This window comes from Agelaius phoeniceus, chromosome 2 (assembly GCF_051311805.1).
Source record: "Agelaius phoeniceus isolate bAgePho1 chromosome 2, bAgePho1.hap1, whole genome shotgun sequence".
In the NCBI taxonomy this organism is placed as follows: Eukaryota; Metazoa; Chordata; class Aves; order Passeriformes; family Icteridae; genus Agelaius; species Agelaius phoeniceus.
The window spans coordinates 64,940,525-64,968,359 of record NC_135266.1 but is presented as its reverse complement, the minus strand read 5'-3'; the positions used below and the strand labels follow the sequence as shown (position 1 = coordinate 64,968,359).

The following is a 27,835-nucleotide window of genomic DNA, read 5'->3' as shown; positions in this document are numbered from 1 at the left end:
CCGAGGGGAGCCGCCCCTCAGCCCTTACCTAACGCGGCCGGGCTGGCCGGGAGCTTTATGTAAGGGCAGAGGCGGGGCTAGCCCGGCTGCAGGGGCGGTGGCAACAGCAGCAGCGCCATGTCCTGGTACCGCAACACCGTGTGGTTCGTGAAGGGGCTGCGGGAGTACACGAGGTATGGGCGGCGGCCGCCCGGGAGGCGGCGTGGGGCGGGCTCAGCGCCCGGGCTGGGCTGTTCTTGTCTGTCTGCGGCGAGACTGTACCCATGTGGTGTTTTATGGATGGCTGCCCGCCCCCGCCAAGGCGGGCGGATTCCAGCCCCGCTCGGTGAGGGCCGCCTGGCCCTGCCCTGCCCTGCCCGCCCTGGGGCTCCGGCCGCCCCCCGAGGGTCGAGGTTGGGGCTGGGTGGGCTGGGGTGGCCAAACGCCATCGCGAGTTGTCGCTTTCATTCCAGAGCACTGGAGTAGGCTGCCCAGGGAAGTGATACAGACACCATCCCTGGAAGTCTTGAAAACAACCTCTGGATACGGCACTTGAGGCCGTGGGTGAATGTGGGTTGATGGTTGGATTTGATGATCTTAAGGATTTTTTTCCAACCTTAATGATTCTGTGATACATTGCTGTTTGCAGTGTCACTGGTATTCATGGCCTGCCCCATGGGTACAGAGAGTAAATAGGGCAATTACTGGATGCTGAGCTGTGAAAGTGCTTTTCAACCCACACATGTGTTTGTTTTGGAAGGGCTCGCTTCTAGGTTCTCACAGGTGTCTCTTGATTTGTTCAGAGGTGGTTACGAGTCTGCTTCCAAGCGCTTCAACCCAGCTGATGTGGAGGTGGATGTGGTTGGAAGATCCTTCCTGGTCACTGGTGCAAACAGTGGCATTGGCAAGGCCACAGCAAAGGAGATAGCGAGGAGAGGTGAGCAGGGCTGCTGTGGAGCTCCCATGAGGCTTACAGAGAAGATGGAAGGCAGCAGGTTTGGCCTTCCAGCACTTACACACAAACACAAATCCCTGGGATGTGGCATCATTTCACAGGGGTCTTAGTGTGGGTTAGAGGTTTAAGCCCAATCAGTGCAGTGAAAACTGGGATAAGGAAACCAAATTAGCAGAGAGGAGCTGCAAATTGTTTTCAAGTGCATGTTTACCAAAACTATCTGTGTTATACTGGCATCTGAGAATGTTGGTGACAGATCAGTATCTGTTTAAGGTTAATTCGGTACAAGTAGCAGCCTGGCTGAATTTGAACTGAGGAATCTGCAAATCTGTCATATGATGAAAGAAAACAATTGCCTTTACAAAAATGAGATGGAAGGGCATAAAAAACCCTCATGTAGCTGTTCTTGATCTTAATGATAATACCCTGGAGTTTGTGCCCTTTGGCTGATTACATGTAATTATGTTTTTATGTTGCTGTCTGTACACAAGGACATGGTGTAAACTGGGCCTAGCTGCTGCTGAAGGATAAACCTAATCCCTTACAGAGTTGACAAAGTAATTCCTGTTGTGCAAGAGTGACAGGAGTTTTGGCATGTAGAATGAAGGGGAGGAGCTTGTGGCTCTTTTCTCTCTTTGTTCTGCTTAGGTTTTATAACCATCTTATGAAGGAAAGTGGCAACTCAGTTAAACAAAACTAATTCAAAACTGTTAGCATCAAAGAGTCTTTGAGTTTAAGATCTACATCAGTGCCAACATGTGATTGATTTCAGATTCCCACCACTGCTATTGTACATAATCACTTTATGTAAGTACTGCTTTGTCAGGTGACTGTTCTGCTCACAAATGGATATCTCTACCAGGTTTTGCAAGCTGGAAAGCTGGCTGGATCTCTCTGGGATTAGGTCACCATGTTTAGCAGAACAACCTTGGGCTCAGACTGCATGTCTGATCTGTTGCATGGGCATTGCTGTTCACATGAAGTTAAAATGACTTCCCAGTCCCATCCTTGAACATTTCACTTTGAAATTCAGTGTCAGCTGTTGGGGCTCAGGCTTCTAGTTGAATCTCTTCAAGTACTCCATGACAAGTGAATAAGGAATTCTGACTCAGCAGAGGAATAATCAGGCTCTGTTGGCTTTACCTTCAAGCACTCAGATATTTCTAACTGATAATTGCTAAAGTCTGAGTTCAGCTTTTCTCTGAATTGGTGTCTTATGGATATTTGGATTTGGGCTTTCCTCTATGTCTTGTGAACTGCACTTCCAGCTTGATTCAGTCTTCTCCCAACTACTCTGACTATTCCCATGTGTTGCGTTCAAACAGTTTCAATCTTTACCAAAGAAAATACATTTAAATTCATTTCCTAATGTGTCAGTCACACCTAAACTTCCCCCATCTCCTGGTGCTCAGTGGAAAAATCTCTCCTGTGGACAAAAGGTTTCGTTATCAGACCCCAGATTGGGCTGTGCAGTGTGTGACTGTATCATCCAAAGGTAGACTTGGTGTTCTGCATTTGGGTTCTGGGCACTAAAAAACGTGACCCGACACAGTTGTTGTTTCTATTATGGATTAATTATGTTTCTATTAGGGATTAATTCCTTGAGCTTTCTAGAGGTGGATTGCTAGCAATCCCTAAAACACCTTTAAAAACAGGCAAAAGTAAGGAGTATAGGTATTCCTAGGACTGAAATTAACACATAGCTTGTAACAATCAGAGAATATGTGAAGAAAAAAAACCAAAACCGTTGCCTAGTTGTAGTTTTGTCTTGTGTTTGAAGGCTTTCTTTAATATGATTAAGTGATGAGATTGTGGTAAGTATCCAGGTCTCTGAGAAGAGCCTTGCCTTGTGTCTTCCTTTCATGGAAAAACTGGTTGGAAGAGACCTCTAGAGGTCACCTTGTCCAGGATCTCACTTGGAGCAGGACTGTTGGCAACGGTAGATTGAACCAGTCATTGCTGTGTTTTGCTGCTTGATACCCACAAGGATGCAAATTATGCATCCTCTTGAGAAAGCCTGCCTATTGAGGAGAAACCTTCTGAAAATTATTTTTCTGATGAGAAATAATTCAGATGACCTGAGCCTCGCAAGCTGCAATTGAGGCCATAGTCCTTGTCTTATCTCCCACTGTTGAGAATTCTGATATCTGGCACTTTTATTTCCTTTCTGCAAAGCAATTCTAGTCACTTGTATTGTTCAAGCTCTTTACTGAACTTCCTAAAGCATATATTAAAAAAAAAAATCTATAGTGCAGATGCCTTAGCTCCAATTTCCCATTTAGCTCTGGTATTTCACCCACTAAACGTGATGTACAGACTTGACAGAAATGGTTTGAGCACAGTACTTAGAGTGCAGTGGCCCTTTCCTTGCGCGTGATGACCCTGCCTGCCTTCACAGGAACAAAAGCCAAGCAGAAATATTCCACTGTTTTTCTTCTATCCAATATCTCACCTAATTAAGATGCTGATGTCTCACCCAAATGCAGTTAGTAATTAATTACCAAATGCTTTTCTTGTTGCAATCCACCAGGTGGCACAGTTCATCTGGTTTGCCGAAATAAGGAACGGGCTGAAGTTGCCAAAGAGGAAATAGTGACAGAAACGGGCAATCAGGTGAGTTGTTTTTTAGTCTTTTGTTTACTTTTAGAAAGGTTGTTCATATTAAAGACCCCAGAGGCCATGAGATACTCTTCCAGCATCTTGATGTTGTGTTTTTAATAGTATTTTCATACAGACACGGAAACATCTAGCAGTTTATAATTCAAATGATTTGAAGTGATTAACTTCAAACCATTTGAATCACCTAACTTCATTAGGTGATGTATTCTGTGATTAGTAACATCATCAGCAGCATGCTGTTTTATTTAATGTTTGTTTGTTGATTTGCTTTTTGATGTCCTACTTACTATTCCTAACTATGTGTCTCAGGCTTTTAAAAGTTAATGCATTGCAACACTCTTGCAACAACATTTATGAGTCTACAGCATTGGAGCTGAAGGTTTTATGTGTCTGAATAACATGCTCTTGATTTGCTAAGGTTGGCTGCTCTGTGAAGTCCTGTGTGTGGTACTAATTCCATGCTCTACATGCCTTTTCATTTCCTTTTCTTATTAATACCTCTTCCTTCCCTCTGTAGCACATTCTTTTTGTTTCTGAATATATCACTGTACAGTCCACCTCTATATCTGTCACTGTTGTTTTCATTAATTGTTCAGGAGGTTGTGCTTATGGAGTTCACTAGTCATTATCTTTCTTACTTGGTGCCCTGGTTTTGGCTGGGATAGTGTTAATTTCCCTTCCAGCAGTTCCACTGGTGCTATGCTTTGGATTTGTGACCAAACCAGCGTAGACAACCCACAGTTTAGTTATTGCTGAATGATGCTCACGCAACATCAAAGCCTATTCTTATTCTCACACTGCCCCACCAGGTGAGCAGGCTGGGGTGCACAAGAAGATGGGAGGGGACACACTGGGACAGCTGACTCCAGCTGACCCAAGGGACTCCTCAGACCATATGACATCTTGCTCAGCAGTAAAAGCTGGGAGGAAGAAGGAGCAAAAGGAGGCATTCACAGATCTGGTATTTGGCTTTCTAAATCACTGTTGCATGGGATGAAGTCCTGCTTTCCTGCAGATTGCAAGATGCCTACCTGATAGAAAGAAATAGTGAATTAATTCCTTGTTTTATTTTTTTTTTTTTTGCACACACAGTCTGCTTCACTTATTAATGTCTTTATCTCAGCCCACAAGTTTTGCCTGTTTTGTCCTTGTGATTGTCTCCCCATTTCCACTGGGAATGGAGTGAGTAAATAGGGTTGTATGAGGCTGAACTTCCTACCAGGGTTAACCCACAGCACATGGATGGAGACCTGTCTTTGTTTTAAATAATGACTTGGCTCTGGCTCTTGTATGCTGTATTTTGATTCCAGTAATAGGTTTTGATGTGGATCAAAAATTCTGAAGAGTTTTTCATGGTTAGAGATGCCATATTGACTAAATTTCTGTTCTTTGATTTCAGTTCCCTAGTATGACAACTAGCATTACTCTTCAGTTCTTTAATGGAGGTGAATTAGATCAGTCCTTATGTAGAAATAAACAATTTCCAGCTGTCTATAGCTGTGTAATCCCATGGCTGTAGTAAGGCTGGTGATTATCTGTGTTACCTCCTTCTCTAACTGCAGTCAGGCTGCCTGGGAAGAGATGTGAGTTCGACCTCTGAAGGTTTCTCCATGTTCTGTTTTCTGTCACCTGGTGGAAAAAAACTTGAGGCAAATAATATTTTCCCTCTAAAGGCAGCATAATTACTGCATTCCCACTTTTTGGTAGGCTGCAGACCTGTCATTTCTGTAGTCATGGGGGAGTGCGAGGGCACTGCAGAACTTGTTTGTGACCCTGGGGACAGGGCACTTGTGCAGAGAGTGGCTCTCAGTGAAGTGTTAGATGAGCTGTACAAGAGGCCCTGTGGGACACGTGACTGCACTGGGAAGAGCATTTTAATAAGGAGTCCACAAAAATATCCTTCTTTGTAAGTGCTCATTCAGAAACAATACAGAGAGATAATAAAATGCTTTATCTGCAACTTGACGGGCTGTATCCAGGCTCAATTTGCTCTTTCTGATAATTTGGATGGAGATCCTGTTATAGTATACACCAAAGATTTTTTTCATCTTCCAGAGGACATGCTGGAGTGCAGTGCTGAAATGGAGTTATTTGGCAGTCACCTGGCCCTAGATCTGGGAACTGGAAAGTTCTCCTAATTTGTTAAAATAGATCAAGTCACAGAGATTAGGTTTGCTTTGAAAATGGCTTTGCTACCATTGAGGACTTTCATAGGAAACAGGTCTGAATATCCCTTTCCTGAGTCAATGTGACAGTCTTCAGCAGATAAGTGTTGATTTAGATCTTTTTCAATCTCTGAAATCCTTTGCAATACTGAACATTTTGCCCAAAAATCTTTACCTCTTCTGTACCAGTAGATAATGGTATTAGTTTTAAAAGTAGAAAGTTTAAAGAGGTATCCAGCTTGAACCAGTAGAGCAGTGTCAAGATTTTGGTCAGAAATTATTCACAAAATGGATATGGTTGGAAGGGACCCCAGTGGATCATTTGGTCCAATCTCCTTGATCAAGCAGGGTCATCCTAGAGCACATTATTACAATGAGAAAATTCTGACTCAAACTCAACTAAGGAGCTGAAGTCAACTGACTAGAGAGAAAGTCATGTGCTTTTTATCTTCAGGGAAGCAGAATTACAGGCAGGGAATAATGCCATATCATTTCTTCAGCTTCTTCACTTTTCTCGTTTGCTTGTATAATGAGTATTTAAAGAAACAACTTGGAAAGAGAGGAGGCCCTTTAATGATTATTTGTTGTTTTGCAAGAGAACACATCCTCTGCATAATTATTTTAAAACTGCCTTTTCCTGGCATACGTCATAAGACTATCTGTGGTGTCTCTTTGAGACTAAGTGCTGTCTAGGAGAAGAGTAGGAGTTGATGTGCCTTTGTATGCTGTAAATGCCACTCTGCTTGTACTGTGTAGAACACAAATCTGCCAAAAGCAAAAGAATTGTCTGTAGCAAACAGTAAAAGGTTTTTGATGTTTTGGAGGGAGGAATTATTTCTAGCTTTAGCGGTTTAGCAAATGATAACTTTGCTTTATGTCAACCATTTTTTTATTTTTTTTTCCTATTGCATCCACATTGCTGGCCATAGCGTTGCAAAACATTTGCAAGAGAGTTGTGACATGGAGTGACTGACAAGGGTTTAGCAGTTAATGCAGCAGTTAGCATGCAGGGGGATGCAGAAGGCACCCAGCACTGACTGGGACTTTTCCCTGAGCCTGGGGCAGCACATGATGGTGGCTCCATGTGTTGGATTCTGCTGTCCTCAGGGTGCTGAGCTGCCAGGTGATGTGACAGAAGGAGATGAGCAGGCTGCAGAACAACAGGGAATAGGAACAGGAGATTGACAGGGTCTCTACAGGGAGTAGAAGAGCACATTGCATGGAAGGAGGGACAGCTAGAAGCTGCATTTGAATAAGTAGTGGACAGAGACTTCTAAGATGGGGAGGAATTAAAGCTTGTGAATGCTAGCAACAGAAGGCAGCTCCCTCTCTGCCTGCAGATGTGCATTTTATAGGATAGGTGTAGTGCCATGGTAACAGATGAGGAAGAGCAAGCTCTGTCAGGGGAGGTGTTGGAGACAGATGATCCTGAACAGTTGTTGACAGTGGGAGGAAGTGGTGGGTGATGATGGCTGAGGGCTCCTTCCTGTGGGGGGTGGAGGCACCCGTCTGCAGTCTTGGCTAGATGACTTGAGAGGTTTGTCACTTGCTGGGAGCTCAGATGTAAGGTACTGCAGAGAGTCTGCTGGGGCTGGTCTGGACCTTGGCCTAGTACCTCTTGTTGCCCAGCCACATGGGCACCCATGACATTGTGAGGGGTAACCTGGAATTCATTGGGAATGTTTAGAGAGCCAAGGGCATGGAAGCCCTAGCAGTGGTCTCCTAAATCCACACAGTGAAAGGGAAGGGCTTGGGGTAGGAGCATATATGCCCTGCAGATCAACACCTGAATGTTCATCTGGTGCCACTTTGTCCTGAGCTTTCATGACTTCTTGGACCTTCTCTGTTAAATGAGCTTAGCTGAGGAGCAATGATGTATTAGAGCAAGAGTGTCTTTGCCAGCAGGTTTGCTAAGCCTACTGAGGAGGCTTTAAAGGGGTTTCATTGGTTTGTAGTGACCAAACGCAGAAGAGTAGAAGAGTCATGGGAGCAGTGAGTGTCTAGGGGACAGTGAAATGGAGGAAGCTCTCACAGTTTTCATGAGAAAGTAGCATGTCTGGGACCACATTTCAGATGCTTGTTCATGAGTACACATAGCATAGGAGACACAGGAATCCATGCATGACTGCAGAGCTGTGATCTCACTGGGTTCTCATTGGCATTAGGCAGAAATAGTTGGCATGACTAGAGTGCTGGAGTGGATGTATACCCTTGCTCATTGTACTCGTTTTGGCTGGAATAGGGTTAATTTTCTTCACAGTGGCTTGTGTCTGTGTTTAAGATTTGTGCTGAACGCAGGGTTGATAATACAGAGATGCCTTTGCAATTGCTGAACAGAGCTTACATAGAGCAAAGGCCTTTTCTACTTTCTGTGCTGCCACACTGGAGAAGTTGGGGTTGCATGGGAGGTTGTGAGGAGACACAGCCAGGACAGGTTGACTAACTGACCAAAGGGATATTTCACACTATATGATATCATGCTCAGTATATGAAGCTGGGGGAAGGAAAAAGGAATGGGGAGATATTTGGGGTGGTGGCTTCCCAAATAACTATTATGTGTGATGGAGCCTTGCTCTCTGGGAGATGGCTGAACACCTGCCTGTCCATGGGAGGCAGTCAATTAATTCCTTGTAAAAAGCATAAAGTGCCTGGTATTCCCAGGCAGTTTCCCATCCAAGTACTATCCAGGCCCAACCCTGATTAGTTTCTGAGATCAGACAAGATTGGGTGTTCTCAGGATGGTATGCTCATAGGCTTGGGGTTTTTTTGCTTGTCTGTGGCTTTTGCTTTCCCTATTAATCTGTCTTTATCTCAGCCCCCAAGTTCTCTATCTGTTACCCTTCTGATTCTCTCCCTGATCCCTTTGGTGAGATAACTCTGCCTGTGGACTCTCCTTAACTTTGACAAGGCTTTTTACATGGTTTGCTATGATATCCTTGTATCCAGTTTGGAGAGATGTGGTTTGAACTGGTGGATGAAAAGTGAGTGGGAAACTGTCTGGATCATGTGGCTTTAAAAGTAACAATCAACAGCACAGAGCTGATCTGTTAATGATTTTTAGTGGATTCCCTCATGAATCAATACAAGGGCAGAATCTGATGACTTCTTTTCAAGAGCACAGGTGACAGAATGAAGTGCAGTCTTTACCTAGCTGGCTGGAAAGCAGATGGCAGAAAGGGAACTGGGAGTGACAAGTTGTCCCTCTGTGAGCAGTGTCCTGGGCAATGGAGGCCAACCATACCCCAGGCTGTATGAACATGAGTCTAGCCAGCAGGCTGAGGGAAGTGCATCTTCCTCTTGATTAAGCCTTTGTGAAACCAGAACAGGAGTTCTGTGCCTGGCTTTGGACTCCCTAGGATGAGGAAGTCATCAATGTCCTGGAGTGAGTCCAGCAGAGTGTGACTAGGGAGATGAGACATGTGATGTATGAAGTGACTCTGAGAAGGCTGATTTTGCTCAGTGTTGAGAAGGCTCAGATGGGTCTTGCTGTGTTCTACAGCCATGTGATGGGAGTGTGTAGGGAAGGCACTACCATGCTTCTCTTGGAGGTCTTCAGTGGGAAGACAAGAGGCAGCTGACACAGACTGGAACAGGGACAAAATTCTGAGTAGACAGTAGGAAAAATGTTTTCACCACGAGGGTGATCAAATGCTCTGAGCAAGGGGCTCAGACAGACTGGTGAATCTCCATGTTTGCCAAGCAGCCTCCAGAGGTCTCTTCCAACCTAGATTATTCTCTAATGCTGTGACCTTGAACATTTCCTTGGAAAGTTCAGCCAAAGAGAAAGCTGCTAAATTGTTTCAACTGAAATTTTGCACGCTTTGCAATATTTTTCTAGTTCTCTGTTATGCCTGTCTGTCACATATATTTATTTAAGTAGGACTCTCTCTTAATAACTTTGGCATTAAAAATCTGTGTCTCAGAAGCAGCTGAATAATGACTAAACATGTTTTAAGGACTGGAGTTAAATTTTACAGTTGTGCATGTTAGCCTGTATTAGTTGGCTTCTGGAGACACTATTTTTTTCATACTACTTAAATACCTTTTCACCTAGACAGGCCTAAACAGGATTTCTCTTCACTTTCCCTGTTGATTGTGACTTAGTTTCTTTTCCTTTAGAACATCTTCTTGCATATTGTGGATCTATCTAATCCCAAGGAAATATGGAAGTTTGCTGAAAAATTCCAAAATGAACATAAATTAAATGTGTTGGTAAGTTCATGTACTTTAATCATGTGTGTCTGTCTTGGGAGTGTGTAGCCTATGAATTTGTCTGACAGGTCATGTAGACTTGACAGTTAGGCCCACAATTCTCTCCTTAATTTTTTCTAAATGCTTTTATCAGGAGTCCCTATGGTTTGCTTGCTCTTGTCCCTTCTCAGTTAGCACAGATGTGCTACAGAAAAAGAGAAAAGCAGTAATTTTATAGCTGCAACTTTGTTGACACCATACATTTTCTCTTTGACTTTCATTGCTAATAACATTGTCCCTCTTAAAGCTAGACCTGAAAGATTAAACTTTTGCAAAAATTCCAGAGACTAAAACAGAGCCAGGGAGAAACTAAACAGTTAATCATCGTGGTTGGCAAGGGGCTCAGTGCAGTTCCCCCTTTATTTAGCAGTGAAAATTTGCTTGGGGGGCTGAACCACAACCAAGCCATCTGGAGCAGCTCCTTTCATGCTTACTAGATGAGGAACATCTGATAAAAAAGAGGAAATAACTTTTGAGGAGTGCCAGTGAACATGCAGGAAGGTGTGTAGGGGCAGATCTTTTTTTGAGGTGGGAAAGAAAAGTCTGAACTCCTGGAAGGTGAGGCAGAGAAACAAATGTGTCAGAGGCTGTGCTAGCTGCACACAGCTTGCAGTCATGTTTTATGTACAAATAAAAGCTACAGTGTGTAGCTTTGTTTTGTAGTTCCAGAAGACAGCAAATTAGCATGGACTGCTCACATGTGTGGATTTCCTTGTAGATGTTTGTGTTGATTGTTTTTGTTTAAAGGAGTTGTTTTGCAGATCAACAATGCGGGATGTATGGTGAATAACAGAGAGTTAACTGAAGATGGACTTGAAAAAAACTTCGCAACAAACACTTTGGGTGAGTATTGAAGGTTTTCTTCTGGAGCATGCTTATTTTGCTTACAGAAGTGTGTTTTTATAGCTGGGTTTGTGAGGTATATATTCCTGCTTAAAGATGGATCATAGCATTGCTATGCCAGGAATAGAGCCAGGAAGGAAAAGAAGAAATATTACAGCTTGTTCGGAGTGTCATTTTTTAATTTCTCCATTTTTCAGTTGTTCTGATATCAGCATCTTTATTTATCATAGCAGAAGTGGAAAATGGCAGGTTGATTCTGAAATTTACTAGGGAACTTAGTTCTGACCATTGCTGCTAATGATGCTCTTTGTAATAATTGTGTGTCTGGGGTTTGGATGGAGCTTGGAACATGTTCAGATGTTTAAAGAGACATTAAAATGTTTGAGTGGGCTTGCAGAGCGTGTTGTGTGTGACAGAGGCACTGTGCAGGAGGCCTGTGCCCTGGACACTCTCAAGCAGGTGCAATCTCTAGTCAAGGGATTGAGCAGCAATGGGCAAGTCTTGTGTGCTCCATGTGAAAGGGGCTTTGTGTGTGAACTGTGTGGCACTGGTGTAATAGGGACAAAGGATGGGAAGTGAGTCAAGAGGGAAAGTGGAGATGTGGAAGGGCAGGGAAAATGGCGAGCCAAGTGGAAGGTTTGCCCCCAGAAGCTGTGGAAAAGAGGTGAGCAAACAGCCAGCCAGCAGAGAGAAGAGCTGTCTGACACTGGTAATGTCTGTAAGGCTGAAAGCTGCACCTTTTGCAAAGAGACACGTGGTGCTTGCATCAACCCAACAGTCCTGACACTCTTCTCCCTCTGCCTCCGTGCAGGGTAGGTGGATTTCCCAGTCTTCAATATATTCAAAAGTGACACATTAAGGAAGAACTGTGGTGCTTTGTTTCTGTGTTTTCCTCCTGTTCGTCATTATCTGGAATGAGGGTGAGGAAAACCTAGTCTATAAAGATAAGGCATTTATAGAACTAGTATAACCTGGAAACCATTGTTGGTTTTTATTCTTAGCCTTTTTCTTGTATTGGTTCCTTAAATCCTATTTATGTTTGAAAACTAACATTTTAGTATAAATGTCTTGAGCTTCACTGTTATTGTGCATACAGCTCATTTTTTCTGCAAGTCTGAATACATTAAACTGACAATTAAATCAAGTATAAAGGCAGAGATTCATTTGGTTCAGACTTATTCTTCTACTAACATTCTTCTGTTTCTCATGGTCAAAAAATTCAAAAAGAGTTTTATATTGCCATCAAATTTCCCTTGGCTGTGTAAGTACCAGAACTTCTATCCTGAGGGATCTATTCACCTTAAATTAGTTTTTATCCTCTTGTGGTCTTTCAGACAAAAACCCAGCAATGTGCAAAGGTACAGCTCTTCAGCAGAGAAGCAGAGTGAAACAAACACAACAGTCTGAATACAAAAGCATATTTTGGTTTAGTTTCAGACATTGAGGATATTAAGTGCTGAGGAACCATATACTGGTGCATCACTTGAATTATATTTTATCACACAAGTAGAAGCAGCAAATTCTGCTTTTCCAGCTGTAAATCAGCCTTACTAGTGGTATACAGCTGCACAGAGGAAGCTGAATTATAGTTGTAGCAAACTAGGAAAATGCCTGTATTATCTTTAGTGGATGTTACTTAGAGATCTCCGTTATTCGTTCATGTATCACTTGCTGCATGATTGTATAAGAAGTTTAAGGAGGTAAATCATCCTCTGTTGTCCGACTTCTACAGAGTTCAGGCAAGGACTGGGTTGTTTGCTTAGACTGCTTCTCTCTAGACAAAAATAAGGATTAAATTTTGAATCTTTTAGAACTGAGTGGGACTTGGTTGAGCTGGAAGAAGCTGGCAGTGCAACAGGAAGCTTCTGTGCTTGCAGGCCAGACACACATGAAGGACCAAGGCTGCAAACCACAGGATTTTTCTTCAAAGTCAAGGGGATAGGGTAATAAATCATAACTTCTGGAGCTAGAGTAGGAGAAAGCTGTGTGGAGAAAGACCTGTCAGAGTAGGTGCTCTGTCATTTCCCTGAGTACTAGGTGCCTTTGGGTGTGTTTTTCTTGGGAGAAGTTAATTTCTTTCAGTAACTATCTGTGGTTATAGTTCTCAGAGAAAATCCTGGCTAACTTAGATATGGCTGGAATATAGGTTGGCTATAAATTTGCAAATGGTCTGAAAGAGCAAACTAAATTCCCCTCTCTGCTCCAGTAATGCTAAAGACTGAAGGGTGACATGGGCTCAAGGCCCTTGTTTGGAAAATATGCAGTTGTCCCTCACTTGACTAACAAGCTAGAATAATATCAATATCTTTTGCAAATCTTTACATCTAGGGTGTTCCTTCCATGTTTCTTTCACTTTTTTTTCCTACCTTGTAGGATACTTTTCCTATCTCTGGTGTGTGGGTTGTAGTGTGGAGGTGTAGGTTGCGTGGAGTGTGTAGGTTGTAACTATCTCAAAATGCAAGACTGAAATATAACATGCTTTAAATACACACGTCAGTTTTTGAATTTGAGTTTTTTGAATCTGATACAGTGAGTCTGTATCAGATATCTGATTAACATTTCTATAAGCTGTAAAATTGCTCATTTAGGTGTCTGAAATGCTGTGGAGCTTTTAAATCTAGTCTAGGAATGTTTTCCTCTTGACTGATCTGTTAGTACATTTTTGAGCATAACGCATGACAGTGTTCAGTTCTAATTGATGATCTGACTTGTGAAACATATCCTGATCTTTTCTTGGACTACATGGGACAAAAATGACTGCATAAGTCCTCTTGTATGAATATGTACAAAAATAACAGTGGTTAGAATAGAAAGTAAAATTCCCTTAATGTAAAACACAGCTGACTGGCTCATTGAGGGTGGCTACTGAAACAAGAGGTGTGTAGTCCTCTCTGGTGCTGTCAGAATATGCAGATGGATGAAGTTCATGAAAATGTAAAATGCAGGTTGACAGTTAAGGCTTTGTATGGTTTATTTAATATTCAAGTTCAAACTGTAAAGTGCTTTGGGCAGGTGGTGGCAGATGCATCTGTGCTGTAGTTCCCTTTTACAGTGAGTCTGAGGCACAAATGCTGCATGGCTTGTTGTGGTTCTGTTGTTGCTGTCAAATGAAACACCTTGCCTTTTTTCCCTGCTAGAGGCTCAAGAACTGTTGTCTGATTGCTGGAGCTCAGTGAATGTAGAGAGCAGAATGGAACACTTAGACTCTAATGTGGGAGCACTGGCTCTGCACAAGTCTGAAATAGCACTTTGCTGATTGAAACACACTTTAAAATAAACCAAATTGAGTGACTCACTGGAGGTAACATGGACAGATTTCCTGCAGACCTGCCAGTCCTGATGGACAGATTTTTTCTCTGTCTTCTAGTTTCTGTGATGTTGCCCTTATATTTCTTGTGGGCTGACCGTGTACTCAGGGTTATACCCAGGAGCTGGGCAGCAACAAGAAATAATTTCTTCTGATGAGTCTCGTAGACTTCTGAGTCAAAACTCTTTTCAAATTTAATTTCATTTTACTTTTTTTAGTATAACTCCCAGCAAAGACTATTAAAGCTGGTGGTATTCAGTCATTTTGAAAAAACCTTCAGCATTTATAAGCAAGTAGAGGCAAAAGCAGCATGTTCCTATTGAAGCAATAGGCATTTAGCTGAAACAGTCCTTTTTCCTCTGTTTTATCGCCTGCCTCACTTTGCTTTTACTCACTATATCTTCCTACTTGACATGGAAAAATGACATATATGTTACTTTTTTATTGCTACTTACCAGGCAAGGGGATGCTAAAACACACTGAGAGATAAATGATGCTCCCAGTATGCATCTTTTCTTCAATCTAATGGGCTCTCATGTTTTAATAATATATAGACATATACTTCCACTCTGTACAAGAAGGGTTAGAGGCAGAGGAAGTAAGATGTTTATCTGTCATAGTGACACTATAGCCCATCTATGGCAAACTGCCTAACCTGGGTGCACGTTTGTCAGTCTCTTCCCTACACATGAACTGTATCTAACTGGTGTTAACTGAATCCAGTGCAGCCTGGTCTTCTGAGTCACTTGGAAGTCAAATAACTTGAATATCAGCTGTCAGTCTGCTGTAAGTTCAGTGCCTGATCTTTGGCAAGACAACCTCATCTGTGAAAAGGAGGCTGTGGTTCTGGTTTTCTTTCTGAAGAGCTTTGAGACTTACGGATCAGAGGTGGTATGTGAAAGGATAAGGTTGAATATAATTGCACATGCAGAAACTGTACTGAAGCCTGGTTCCCAGGAGACAGAGGAGCCCTTATTGAGATGAGCTTTGTCATTTGTGGGAAATGTAAACCTTTATTTTGTGTTTCATGTTCATTAACTCTTCCCGTGCACTCTCGGTTATTGCTAGTGCAGTGGAATTGGCCCTTGGAGACAGCATACTGTAATCTTCATTCCTGATCTCTTACTCAGGAGAAGAGACTCAGGGATGTCTCTTACTGGGAACTGCATAAACTGCAGGAAAAGATAATCAGGCCAATGAAGAATGGAACTTTGTTTGTTGGGTGGTTTTGTTTGTTTGTGTGGTTTGTTTTTACTTGGACTCAAGAAAAGCAAGCCCTTTTAACTGATTTCTACCAGATGAATGAGCCATTGAAATCTGTACAGTGAAAGTTTTTTGGTGGTGTTGGGGTTTTTTGTTTGTTTGTTTAGGTTTTTTTTGTTCCCACATTTTTCACAGTTAAAATAACACTTCCTAATAATACTGCAGAGCTCAGGCAGATGAAGCACTTCACTTAGTGTGGTGCTGGCTGCCTGCCCTTATTCCAATGTTAGCAGGGCAAAAACCTCACCAGCAATGTGCCACTAATTGCCAGATAGAACATCAAGCAAAAAACATTCTGGAATCCACCAAGACACTTGGGTTCACAGTAATTGTATCATCAATTAATTTGATGTTATAAGAAGGTAGTGGGTTGACAATGTTACTTCTGCTGAAACCATAATTTTCTTCAAGGTTGATTTATAAAATACAGATTTTAGGGTCGCATTAAATCTTGAAGCAAATCAGAGTATATGTTTGTGTACTTTTACTTTGTCATATCGTATTAATTTTCAGTCTGAACTATGTGAATCCTAAGGAGTCTTCCAGGTTCTGGCAGACTGATTTAAACCACCAGCAGTTTGGAAATCTGCATGCACAGTGTTTGTTTATCTTTTCTGTTAGGGCTATCCTGTATTTTGATTACTTTTACGTTTTTCCAGTTTTCTCTGAGAAAGACCAGTGTTTAATACAGTTTTCTGTGAGAAAGACCAGTGTTTAATACACTGGAGGCTGCTGTCCTGTGCATTAGGATAGCTTTCATTTTGTTCATGTCATGAGACCCACAGTGGAATAACCGTTGTAAGAACATGCAGAGCTACCTTTCCACAAGACCTAATAAAAGTGTCTTTCATAGAGTCCCCTCAGCTTCTGCATCATGTCATGGGAAAGGCAGCAGAACTTTATTTAGGAGTTTATGAAGCAGTCAGGCTGATTCTTGTAGTTTTTAGTCTTTTAAAAAAAACCAACAACTTACTGTATGAATCAAATTTTTATCTCCATAACGGTGCCTCATTTTTTACACATATGTCATTAATATTTCATTCTTTGATTGTGAAGCCACTGAATTAGTGCTTATCCAGGTTGGCAGAGGAGTTCACTGTATGGAGTCAAAAATTTGATTTGTTAGTTAGAGCACAATATCAGATAACTCGACTGAATTGAGAAGATCTCAGACCAGGTGGAACAATTACCAGACAGACAACAAGGGAATGCATGGTGATTGAATATTTTTGGTGGGTTTTGTTTTTATATTTTTCAAGTAAACATTAAACTACAATGTGCATGAACAAAGTATGTTCTGATTAAATGCCATGCTCATTACTTTTACTGGAACGAGCATGTTTAATGCTTAATTGGCAACCCACCCTGTCTACTTTACCATATGACGTTGGTTTATGGTGTGTAATGGTGTTGCTCTATCAAAAAGTTTTAATTACTCTGTTTTATATGTGATTTCCTATTATGGGAGATCAGCTCCAAGGCATAAAGCCTACAGAAGTTTTTCCAAAGAAAACTACTGTTAAGAGACTGTTTATCTTTAAAATAAATTGTGCATCTATCCCAGGAGCCTTTTTGACTGGAGAAAACATGGCCAGCCAGTACTGTGTCAGACCTCATTACACAGAACAGGGCTGTAGCTTGTCCAGTAGGTTTTGCAAGTCAACTCTTCACCTTGGCAGAGTTCAGTAAGGGCAAGATGAAATCCTGTATATGGGTGTGATAGACTGGGCTCACCTTCTGCATTCTTGCTGCTTCCGAGCAAACTCCCAAATTCATTGTGCTGAACTCCTTTGTGTCACAGCAAATACTTCTCATCAAAGGGAAATGTTGTATACCATTTATTTCACTGATTTTTTTTTTCAGTAGGAGACAAGCATTCAGGCCATGTGGATAATGTACCTTCCAGTGACAGAAAATGGTGATGCACAAATCTGGCCCCTGTCACACAGTCCTAAATGCAGGTAGTACTAGATGTATGTTCAACAGATATCCAGTAATTACTGCTTTCAGTGCAAGGCACAGCACTGTTGAATGTTGCCTTTCCTTTCACGTACTTTTGTATTAAACCATTAAAAAAACCTCAACAAAACAACTCAATTTGTACAGTTTGAACACAGTGATAATTAAGCATTAACCACATTTGATATGCCTTACCTTTTTAAATTAAGTTCTGTGGAAGGAAGTTTCTCCTTTAACAGACAAGAATTTTTTTGCATCAAGTAAATGTGTTAGAATGCCCAAGTGCTTGTTTTGGAAAGACTGATATTCAGTACATTGTTATTAATAATCAAATATTGTCAAAAGGACATACAGTTTGGACGTTCCCTTGATTTACTTACATAGGGGCAGAGATGAATGTAGTTTCTTCTACCAAATCAGTATTGGTTTTCCTTGCAAAGTTTTTTTTTTTTTTTAGTAAGAAAAGTTTCTTTCTTTTTTTTTTTTTTTCCCATAAGGATGGTGGCAGGCAATGCCTTCATTTGCTGCTTCCCCTTTTACTCAGAAATTAACTTCAGTGTTAGTGCCTGCTGTGATGCAGCTGTGCTGGACAAAGTAGCTGCCGTGAGGTGCACAGCTGTGCCAGGCCCTGCAGTGACCATACTGAGCATTCTCCCAGGCTGTTTGAATGTCAGCATCAAACCATGGGCCAGCTTTTGCACTGATACAAACAGGGAGGTTTCAGTTGATGATGATGTATTCTAACCAGCAACAAACCTTGCTGATAAAGTTTATCTGTTCTGCTATTACCATTCTAAATTTCCAGGCTTTGTTGCCTGACAGACCAGCCCAGGCAAATAAGAACGTGCAATACCCAAGTATTTTTGTCAAAGGAATGAGGAGTTTGTGTTCAAACACTTAATATGGGGACAGTAGTTGGTGAAATATTTAGCAGTGGGAGAAATTAAATGCTGCAGCCTTAATGCCTGATGCATTGTGTCTGTGTGTGTTTTCAGATACTGTTGCTTACCATAGGAAGCTGTGATCAAAACTGCTCTGTGCTCTGTCTCAAAGCAAATGAGCAAGTGGTCTTGTGGGGCAAAAAGATGGAATGCTCTGGCTTTGTGGGATTTACTGAATTCTTAATAAACTTGAGGAAGAGAGGAGATGTGGGCTTTGCAGTTAGTTTGTGGTTCTAAATAAGCACATAAACTTCTGACAAGCTGTAGTTGCTCTAAGCAGGATTTTTGGCATTGAACATTTCTCTTATTTGGCTGGAAAACAAAACAAAGCTTGGTTGTTACTAAGGCAACATTAGTGCATTCATCTTTGCAGCTCTTTAGAATTAACAAATCAACATGAAGCCCCTTAAAAGTGTAAATTAATCTGCAGGACAGTAAAATGGAGCATCGACAGAGATGGTGCATTGCAGCTCTGCCTCTAGGAGAGGCAGCTTATTTAACCAAGACGTGATGTTACTTTTTTTAAGAATCCACAGCCAAACAGCATTAAAACCAGGCTCTCAGCTTATACTGAAGTGATTTTTTTTATTATTTTTTTTTTCCCCGCACATCGCGGCAGCCTCCCCTGGCAGTCGGCGGGAGTTCTTGTACCGATGATGTCATCGCTCAGTCTCCCCGCCGCTACCAGGGGACACAGCCGGGCTCTCGTCATGCACTGGCAACTGCCTTTGCTCACATTTTCTGCTGAAGACAGGCTGCATTTACTCATCTGCGGTGCATTTGCTTAGTTTGATTTGCCAGGGTTTTAAATATATTGTGTGTGTATGGACATACCTCTGATTCTGTAGAGAAAGTGAAGGCTGCTGTGACTGACAGGGGAACTGAACAGTTTGTTCACCAGGCATGTAACATGTTTGATTTTGGTACCATATTTATAAACATGCCGTATTTTAACTGGGTGATCTCATTGCCTGTGTGGAAGAGAGGGTTATAAAGACATGCTGAAGTCTTCATGCTTTGTGAAAAACATGGCCTCAGTAGCTCAAGGAAAAAAAATGCATTTATCACTGATAGAATTGTTGAACTAGAGCCATTTGTAAAGACATTAGAGGGAAGTAGATGTAGAAGCACTAGACTAAATGGGGCTAAATTAATTTTGAATTAAATGGAATTTTTAAAAAATGCATTTTAAACCGAAAAAAATCTCTGTGTTGCACTTGGTTGCCTGAAACATCACTAGGTGTGTCTGTGTGTCTGAGTCAAATACACTGACAGTTGGACAGTGTTTGTAATAACAAACTTTGCTGGTAATGGAATATATTTGTGTGGTGTGTAAAAATCCTTGCTACATGAACATGATCAAAAGCAGGGAAGGACACAATTAAGTTTCCCCAAGTAATCTTAGCTCAGCCTTGAGCAGGCAACATTAATATTTTTCCCCCCAAGGATTCCTTATCATCCATAATGGTCATGCTGGGGATTTAAGGAGTGGGTTTTGTGTGCAGCACAAAAAGTGTCAGTGTACTCTGAGTGATTTCATAGTGAGAAGGGAAGAATGGACAAATCTTAAGTGCATGTGCAGTGCCCTAAGAACTGTAAGTATGAAGTGCACTTTCCTATTCTTGTTCATGACCCAGCTTAGATCTGTGTGTATATGCCAGACTTGCAGGGGAAATGCATTCCCCATTTCTTCACTGGCATCACCTTCCCCCACCCAAGGAATTCCATACCTGAACTATTTTGCCTTCAGATTCTCACAGATGAATGTAGGGAGCTGTTTTCTCTATAGGTAGAACAAACATGAAAATCTGTAAAATAATATATGCCTTTTGCGAAGTATATGGCAATGTGAACCACTACAAACTGAGCTGGCACACTGCAGGTGAAGCAGCAACAAAAAATCATTGTCAAGTTCAGATCAGATTTCAGAGATAAAGGGACTTTGGGTTTTGGGTTGTTAAGGAGGGTGGAGAGAGAAGAAAGCTTTTTTTAAAAGGAGGAGTTAATGTTGGTGCTTGTCTGTCTTTTAGGTACATACATCATGACAACTGCCCTGGTGCCCCTCCTGGAAAAAGCAGCTGATGCCAGAGTGGTGAGTCTGTGATGCTGTTTAAAAGGGGTGTTTTACTATTTTTACCTTCTGGCTTGTAACAGCAGTTCTCTGACTGTGCTAGCAATGCAGGATTACTTACAATGCTGTAAGGATCTCTAAAATCCTCTTGGATTTTGCTAACAACAACCTCCTGCTCTAAGGCAAAGCTCCTGCCTGCTCTGATTTCCAGCCCTTCATTGGAAATCAGAGTAAAATACTTCATTTGGGAACTTACCCTCTTAGATTCCCTAGGGCAAGTCAGCTCCTGCAGCAGAGTGCGAAATATGTACAACAGGAGTATAGGCTTAAAAGAACTTTACAGATCTTGGTGTAAAATAAGACAGCAGGTACATTTTTAAAAATGAAATTTCCCAAGTTTTGTATGACTTCTAATTAGCTTTGTTAAGTGCTAAACATACAAACTACAAATAGTGCTATTCTGCTATTTTCTCTCTCCCCATTACTTTCCAAAAGGAAGAAGCACAAAATTCCTGAAATGAATCAACATCACTTTGAATGAAAATCCCTTCTTAAAAACGTTATATATCTTTCATCTCATCTCCAGGTATGCTCTACTTCTGAGCATAAGCATAATGCAAAAAGTATGCAGAGGAATCCTGCTCTGTAGGGACTTCCAGCTATGGCCTGAAGACAACATTGCATGCATGAGTGCATCTGTGGGGAGTTCCTGGTTTTGCTTTTCATTTGTTTGTTTTTCATTCATTTCATTACAGATCACTGTCTCTTCTGGGGGCATGCTAGTTCAAAAATTAAACATATCTGACTTGCAGTCGGAAAGTGGGCCATTTGATGGAACCATGGTATATGCACAGAACAAGGTACAGCCCATGGGATTGAAAACAAAACCCAGCCCTTCTTTGCTAGGCAGCTCATACCATCTGCTTTGCAACAAGCCTGTTGGTCACTGTTGCTTTCCCCTTGCATCCAACCCACATGCAGATGCACAGGCAGTAATCTTCAGGAGTATGATGGCATGCCCTTAGGAGTGCATACATCTTGCATGGAGGAGAGCATGGCTAGACTTTGATTTGATTTGAGAGAAGTCCCAAGGGGGAACACTGTCTTTAGCTGATGAACCCTGTCTGCCTGCTTAGTTCTTGCCCACAGTCTGCAGCAAATAGTCATGGTCAGTAAAAGCAGTGCAGCTGCTTTAAAAGTAAATTTGTAGCCAGGGTATGGATGGCAATGACTGTGGAAGTCTCTGATGGCATTATCCAATAAATCCAGCCAGGATGAGCAAGAGTATATTTCTGCTGTACATAAATGCTCTGGTATTTATAGCACATTTGATGTAGTTTATTTCCCTGGGAACTAATTTGGTGGACAGGCTGTTGAATGTGGTGCTAGCGTGGCTCTTACTGCTCTATCCTAGAGACAGCAAGTTGTCCTGACAGAACAGTGGGCAAAGGCTCACAGAAATATCCATTTCTCTGTGATGCACCCCGGCTGGGCAGACACCCCAGGTAACATCTGCTTCACGCTCTGACAATATTTTTTCTTTTCAGGATTAGTTTAAAAGCAAAGAGAAATGAAACTTCCTAGTATATTTTTCCAACAGGTGCAGTAATTTCTTTTCTCCAAACTGGTGCTTGAAGTAGTTTTATATCCCCTTGGTGGCTCTATTCTGCACGGTGTCTGCTAGCTGTGTATAGCTAGAGAATAACAATGGGCAGTGAATGCTTCCAGCCCTGCACAAATGCACAGCAGAGACACGGTTCTTTAAGGTAACCTTTAAGTTACATTTGTAGTGGAACTGTTAAATGCACAGATGGACCTTCTGCCTCTGTAAGTACCAATGTGCAGACACTAGGAATTAGTGAGGGCACGCAGGAGGATGCGCCACTGTGCAAGCCCTCTGCTCTTCCTCTAACCATTTACTGCTGTTGAGAAGCAGTTTGGCCATTCAGCCCTTTGTCTGAGCTGCAGCTGTTCTTCAGTGACTGTGCCTGAGTAGGTGGGCCAGCATCAGGCATGCACTATGCATGTTGCATTCCCCAATGTTTCCAGTGCCCAAGCTTGGGATGCAGAATAGCAGTTACATCTCTAGATCTTTTATAGGGATGCATTTTCCAAAATTTGCTTCTGACAACAGAAGCATTTACCCTGTCTATGCTTGAAAATAGCCCTTTCCAACTAAATATCCTGGTATTTCTTTTTCTTTAAAATACATTTATTTTTGCACTTCCTTTGCAGATTTCAAACTTAATGAACCATAAAGTTGTCCCACCTTAAAGTTCAAAGACTCTCCAACCCCCCCAAAATAAACACCTATATTGGATGGGCCTACAGTCACCATCTGTTGGACAAAATAAAATGAAACCAGAGTTTAGACAGCAAGTAAGCAATTTTTAAATACAGTGCTGCAACTGGTTTCCTAAAACTGGTGAGAAAAGAAGAGCTAAAAATCCCATTACAACACCGCTTTTTAGAATTTCTGTTTTCCCCGTGTTTGTCATCTTTACAGTTCGGAATGGAATTGGCAGAGGAACCTCTGACAGATCCTGTTGTCAGTTTTGTCCCTGTAATTTGACCCAAACAAACAAGTGGTGGATCATCTGGCGGCTTAGTGCTATTCTCCCACAAGCCATCCTACTCCCAGATAGGGGGAAATACTCATTGTCTTCCATAAGCTCCAGAGATGCTTCTCCTTCCTACACACAAAATGGCAATTTGAAGCTGGTTTGGTTTTTGGTTTTGGTTTGTTTATTTGTTGGGGGGGTTTGTGTGTGTGTGTGTGAAAAAAGCCTTGCATGGCAGGCCACCATTCCATTGTTATCCTTTCCAGCTGTGAGGTCATCCATGCCCGATTTCTACGAGAGGATGAAGAACTCTCTGCGCACGGAGGCCCAGGGAGCCGACACCGTCCTGTGGTTGGCGGTGTCAGCTGAAGCAACAAAGCTGCCCAGTGGTTTGTTCTTCCAAGGTAAGGAGCAGTGTCTCACAGTGCACCGACTGGAGATCCCCAGCCTGCCTGAGCTTAGGATCCCTCTCTGGCCTGGAAGGGGATAAAGGCTGCACCAGGCAGCTTGTGCAAAGGATAAAAGCATTCCTCAAAGTTGTTTCAAGTCTAAATGTTCGAGTGAGCATTGTGTTAAATTGTTATATTCCTGCCTTTGTCCTCTAAAGTAGCTGATAGAGACTTCAAAGCATTTCTTTAGGGAGGGTTGGAGATTTTTTGTAATGAAAATGGCTGCATGTAGGACTGTGCCAAGGGAAGGTGAATCACAGCAGTCAAACAGAATCTTTTATGATGCTAGGAAATGAGCATCTTTCTCACAGAGCACCGGGAGTTGGCTCTGCTTTGACAGGTTCTTCTTCGTATTGTTCCATGCTGGCTAAAACTGCCAATTCCCCCTTTCTCTAACACTGGGCAAAGACTTGAGCACAGTGGCATTTTTGGCACTGAGCTTAGGGAATGGAAAAGTAGGGCAGAGCCTTTCTTTTCTCCCAGACAAATGACAGGCATCTTTGTAGGAGCAGCTGGAAGCAAGGATGCCTCAATGGTGATGCAGGTCAGTCCAGAGAGAGAAAGCTCAGGGTAATTTCTTACAGAAGCTTAGTGCTTCTGTTGGATGTGGCACTCAAATCCTGATTCACTGAATTTCTGTATAGAGAATGCAGGAAGCTCAGACTTTTCTGCATTTGGGTTGACTTTGTCCCTTCTGTCCCACAGACAGTCACACAGGGTTGGCTGACAGTTATTTAAATGGACATTTTTCATGTCAGCATGTGGTGCATGTGGAAACCCCACATCCCAGCTGGTCAGCCTTCTTTGTAGAACCAGGCTTTCCCTTTCTTTTACTCCAGCCACTTTCTTCTGGTCCTAATGCTTCTGCTCAGTTGTTCTTTCTGTTTCTTTCATAGTTTCACCAGGCTCTTCCCTTTGGCCTTTTTCTATCCCCAGTTTTGGTAAACAGGGAACATGCCCTGCCTCTTTAGCTAAAGCTACTGACTTTTGAGAGCTTTGGTCCTGGTATGACTGCTCTTAAGCTGCAAGAGAAGTTCTCTGTCCTGTGTATGTCTTGTGCTTAACAAATAGTGGTGAAGTCAGTTATTTCTTGCTTCTATGACCTTTTGGAAGCCACAGCTCAGCTTGGGCACTCTTCAAGCCCTTTCAGTGAAGGGTCTGGGGTGCAGGAGCACTTTGCTACAAACCCCACACTTCTGATCCTAGGCAGCCATTTTCCAAATCAGTCACAGTTTCCCTCCATTTTCTGCATTCTCTTCTTCTGTTCCCTCTGAGAGCAAACCAAAGCCAGCTTTTTTTTTTTTTTAACCTGAGAAAATAATAAAAGGAAGTGAGAATATGACTAGTACTACCAGAATTCTCTGCATCTGCTAAAATATATAAAAACAGAGACGTGCTTTCCAAAGACTAGAAACATCTTCTCTGTGATGCTGAACTTGGCTTTCATACCTAGTTCCCAAACTTTAGCACAGGCTACTGGAAGCACTATGGCTAGGTGGGAAGCCGTTCATATTCAGTGATGGAGAAGGGAACATTCCCCTCTCTCTCTCTCTCCTCAGTTTTCCATGAGCAGAAGTTATGTGGTGTGTGCAGTCAGGTAAACATGTGCTCTTAAGAGAGCAAATACCTCTGCTCTCCTGGGAAGCCCAGTGGCAGCCTGATAGGTTTTCAGGGAAATCTGCTTCCCAGGGTTGCAGCAGCTTGTTCTTTTTGTCTCAGCTGGCTGCTGTGGAAGTTGGGCTTGCTAAGTAGATTTAACAGTGCTGCAACGGTGCTCTGACTGTTGTTCTACAGACACCTGACAGCATTGTCATAAGGCTCTCAGGCTCTAGACACCATGTTTTTGGAGGGGAGGATCCCTTAGAGTGGATGGTGGTAACAGCTGTATTTACAGAGTGAGTGACAGGCATGAGATTTGGAAAACAAAGCAAAGCATCAAACTGAGCAAACTTAGTTGGATACGTGTCACTTATGGTGACTGAGCAATAAGCTCAAGTTCCTTTGCATTTAGAATTTAAACATTGTTTCTAAGGATGAAACAAGCATTTTAAGATTGAAAATAATCCTAATTACAGAGTCCCAGCTGGGAACTAGAAAGATTATCCAGGAGGCAAGGAAAAATGTTGTTTCAAGTGCAAAATCATCTTCTGCCTGCAGCAACAGACTCCAGCTATTGCTCTTTGCCTGCAGGTGCTGCACTAGTGACAGGCATAACCCCACAGGGAAGCAATCCTTTTCCTAAACTGTCCCCAGCTGCAAATAGGAGCTTGCTGCACAGTCCAGGTCATATTGTGCTACAGAAAAATCACTCCAGCTCCAAAATACAAATTGAATTGGTTTAATTTTTGGTTGAGAAGATATGCTTAACTAGCATTATTTACAGTTACCTAAAAGGTTAATTTTCCTGGCTTCAAGACCATGAGGTATGTTTGGGCAGTACAGAGTCTATCAGAAAAACCTCCTTTCTGCTATAAGAGAGTTAATGTACCAATAAGGTTGGTTTTTTTCTCTTCTTTTCTTCCAGACAGGCAACCAGTCCCTACACACTTACCCCTAGCATACACCCACAGTCCACCAGAGGATGAAGAGAAACTAATGGAGGTGCTGGAAGAGTTCTCCCAGAAGTTTAAATCTGCTTCTCCGGGAATTTAGTGTCTCTGCTGACACAGTGTCACCACAAATCTTCTAATTACACAGTAATCTGCTGTTGAGGGGAAGTAGGATGCCGTAAGCCTGTTAAAAATGAATTAGGTTCAGGTGTTCTCATAATGAGGCGGTAGAGTGGCTCCTGTGTAATTTTTCTCTGCTGCCAAGTCTCTCCCATTGTGAATATGCAGCTGCTGCCTCAAGACACACTGAGGTTGTGTTCTTTGGATTGGAAGAAAAATTGAGAGGCATTAAAATAAGCCCTGAGACTTTGTAAAGTTACCTAGAATAATTTAAAACACTCAGCACAGAGAAATGCAGAGGAGTGTACTTTCAGTAACCTTTGTGAAGGACTTCAGGAAAGAAGTGGGAATGTTTTACACAACTTTTAACTGCTGTATTAGACAGGTTGGTGGCTTCCTTCACTGCATGAGGGTGATTGGGCTCAAGCATGTAACTGGGAATGCAGAAACTCTCTTGCAGAGCCTGCTTAGTTTAAAGGGAAGGATTCCTCACGGCCTTTAGTTTCTATAAATTAGTGCTGGTATGCAGAAGTGATCTGCTTCCTCATGTTTAAACAGCAAGAATTTAGGAACACTGCCAAATGCCTTCCACATTACTTTATGGAGCCAGGGCTAAATATTATCCCATTTATGTCAAAATACCATGAAGTAGGAGGTTTCAACACAACACACCCAGACATGGCTGGATCCAGCAGAGAAATGGCTGCATGACTGTAGGCACAAAAGGAAACAACATGTTAACGTGTATCTGCTTGCCATTTCTGTGAGAAATTAAAGGGAATTGTTTTATCATTGTGAATGGATTAAGAGGGGAAGGGAGCACTGGTGTGGCACAGGTTTTAGAGGAGAATGCACCTCCTGATGAGAGGCTTGTGTTTTGTCTGGGTGTGTTTACTTCCAGACACAGAGGACAGGATTCATCCTGCCTGATCTGTGGACATTTGAATTACTCACAGAGTTTCTCGCTGTAAATCGGTAGAGGGGAAAATGGGCTTTTTCACAGGGATTTACTGGATCTAGTTTAAGAAGCACCACCTACAGTGCTGCATCTTTCTATGAGTGCTGAAGACAATCAGCTCAGACTAAGACTTTCTGGTGGTACTCATTTTGTCTTAATTATTTCAGATTTACTGCAAAGCCAAGACTATTATTAACAAAGGTAACACCTTTTCTCCTGAACTGAGTGTGTTTATTAACCAGCTGCCTCCAGAACCCAGCCAAGTTGCTGCAGTGTTTCACATGTGGCTCACACCAGTGTGGGAGGACCAAGGACCTAAACACAAATATAACACAGATGTTCTTGAGCTCTCTGCAGTGACTGGCAGCTAAAGACTGGTGATGGACAGGGGAGAGCTCCTTCTGTCTGCTTTATGTAATTTAGTTTCCTCCTGGCTGATGGGATTTCCTCATTATTCAAAGATCTCCTATTAAGTATCAGTTTAGGAAAAAACCTGTTTTTTTCAGCCTATTGTCAATCTCCTTAGAAATAAAGACTTTACTCTCCAAAAGGCCCTGACAAAAATTTTCCCATGATAAGAAGTGCTGAGACAAGTCAGGCTGTCACAGCTTCTCCTGAAGAGGCTGGGTCAGCATTCAAGTTATTGCCTCATTTATAAACTTAACTCCTTCTTGCACTACAGTGAAAGAAAACAACAGCAAGGCTTGTACAGAGGTTTATTTCCTGCAAATCTGGTATTAACATTTTCTATGGTTTCAGCTGTTAAATACAGTTACCCAAAACAAGAGCATGGCTGGAAACATATATACTAACTACATTTCTTAACCCAATAGCTGCAAGGCTAA

The 27,835-nt window shown here is 42.1% G+C and overlaps 1 protein-coding gene across 8 annotated transcripts; it reads left to right on the top strand.

Moving 5' to 3' along the window:
* Positions 1 to 27,835, top strand: DHRS12 (dehydrogenase/reductase 12). 8 transcript variants are annotated; one of them, XR_008536102.2, is made up of 10 exons: positions 1 to 173; positions 783 to 916; positions 3,465 to 3,547; positions 9,838 to 9,930; positions 10,731 to 10,812; positions 20,313 to 20,374; positions 21,109 to 21,213; positions 21,768 to 21,858; positions 21,954 to 22,119; positions 22,589 to 22,731. XR_008536102.2 is itself a non-coding variant. In XM_054653573.2 (10 exons), exons 1-10 carry the CDS (start codon positions 118 to 120, stop codon positions 26,013 to 26,015), a joined length of 972 nt encoding a protein of 323 aa, XP_054509548.2. In that variant the 5' UTR covers positions 6 to 117; the 3' UTR covers positions 26,016 to 27,835. The 8 variants fall into 8 exon arrangements, 6 of the variants coding, with proteins under 6 accessions (XP_054509589.2, XP_054509577.2, XP_054509598.2 ...); XM_054653573.2 differs by lacking the exons at positions 21,954 to 22,119; positions 22,589 to 22,731 and adding exons at positions 23,181 to 23,318; positions 25,888 to 27,835 and having other exon boundaries at positions 6 to 173; XM_054653614.2 differs by lacking the exon at positions 21,954 to 22,119.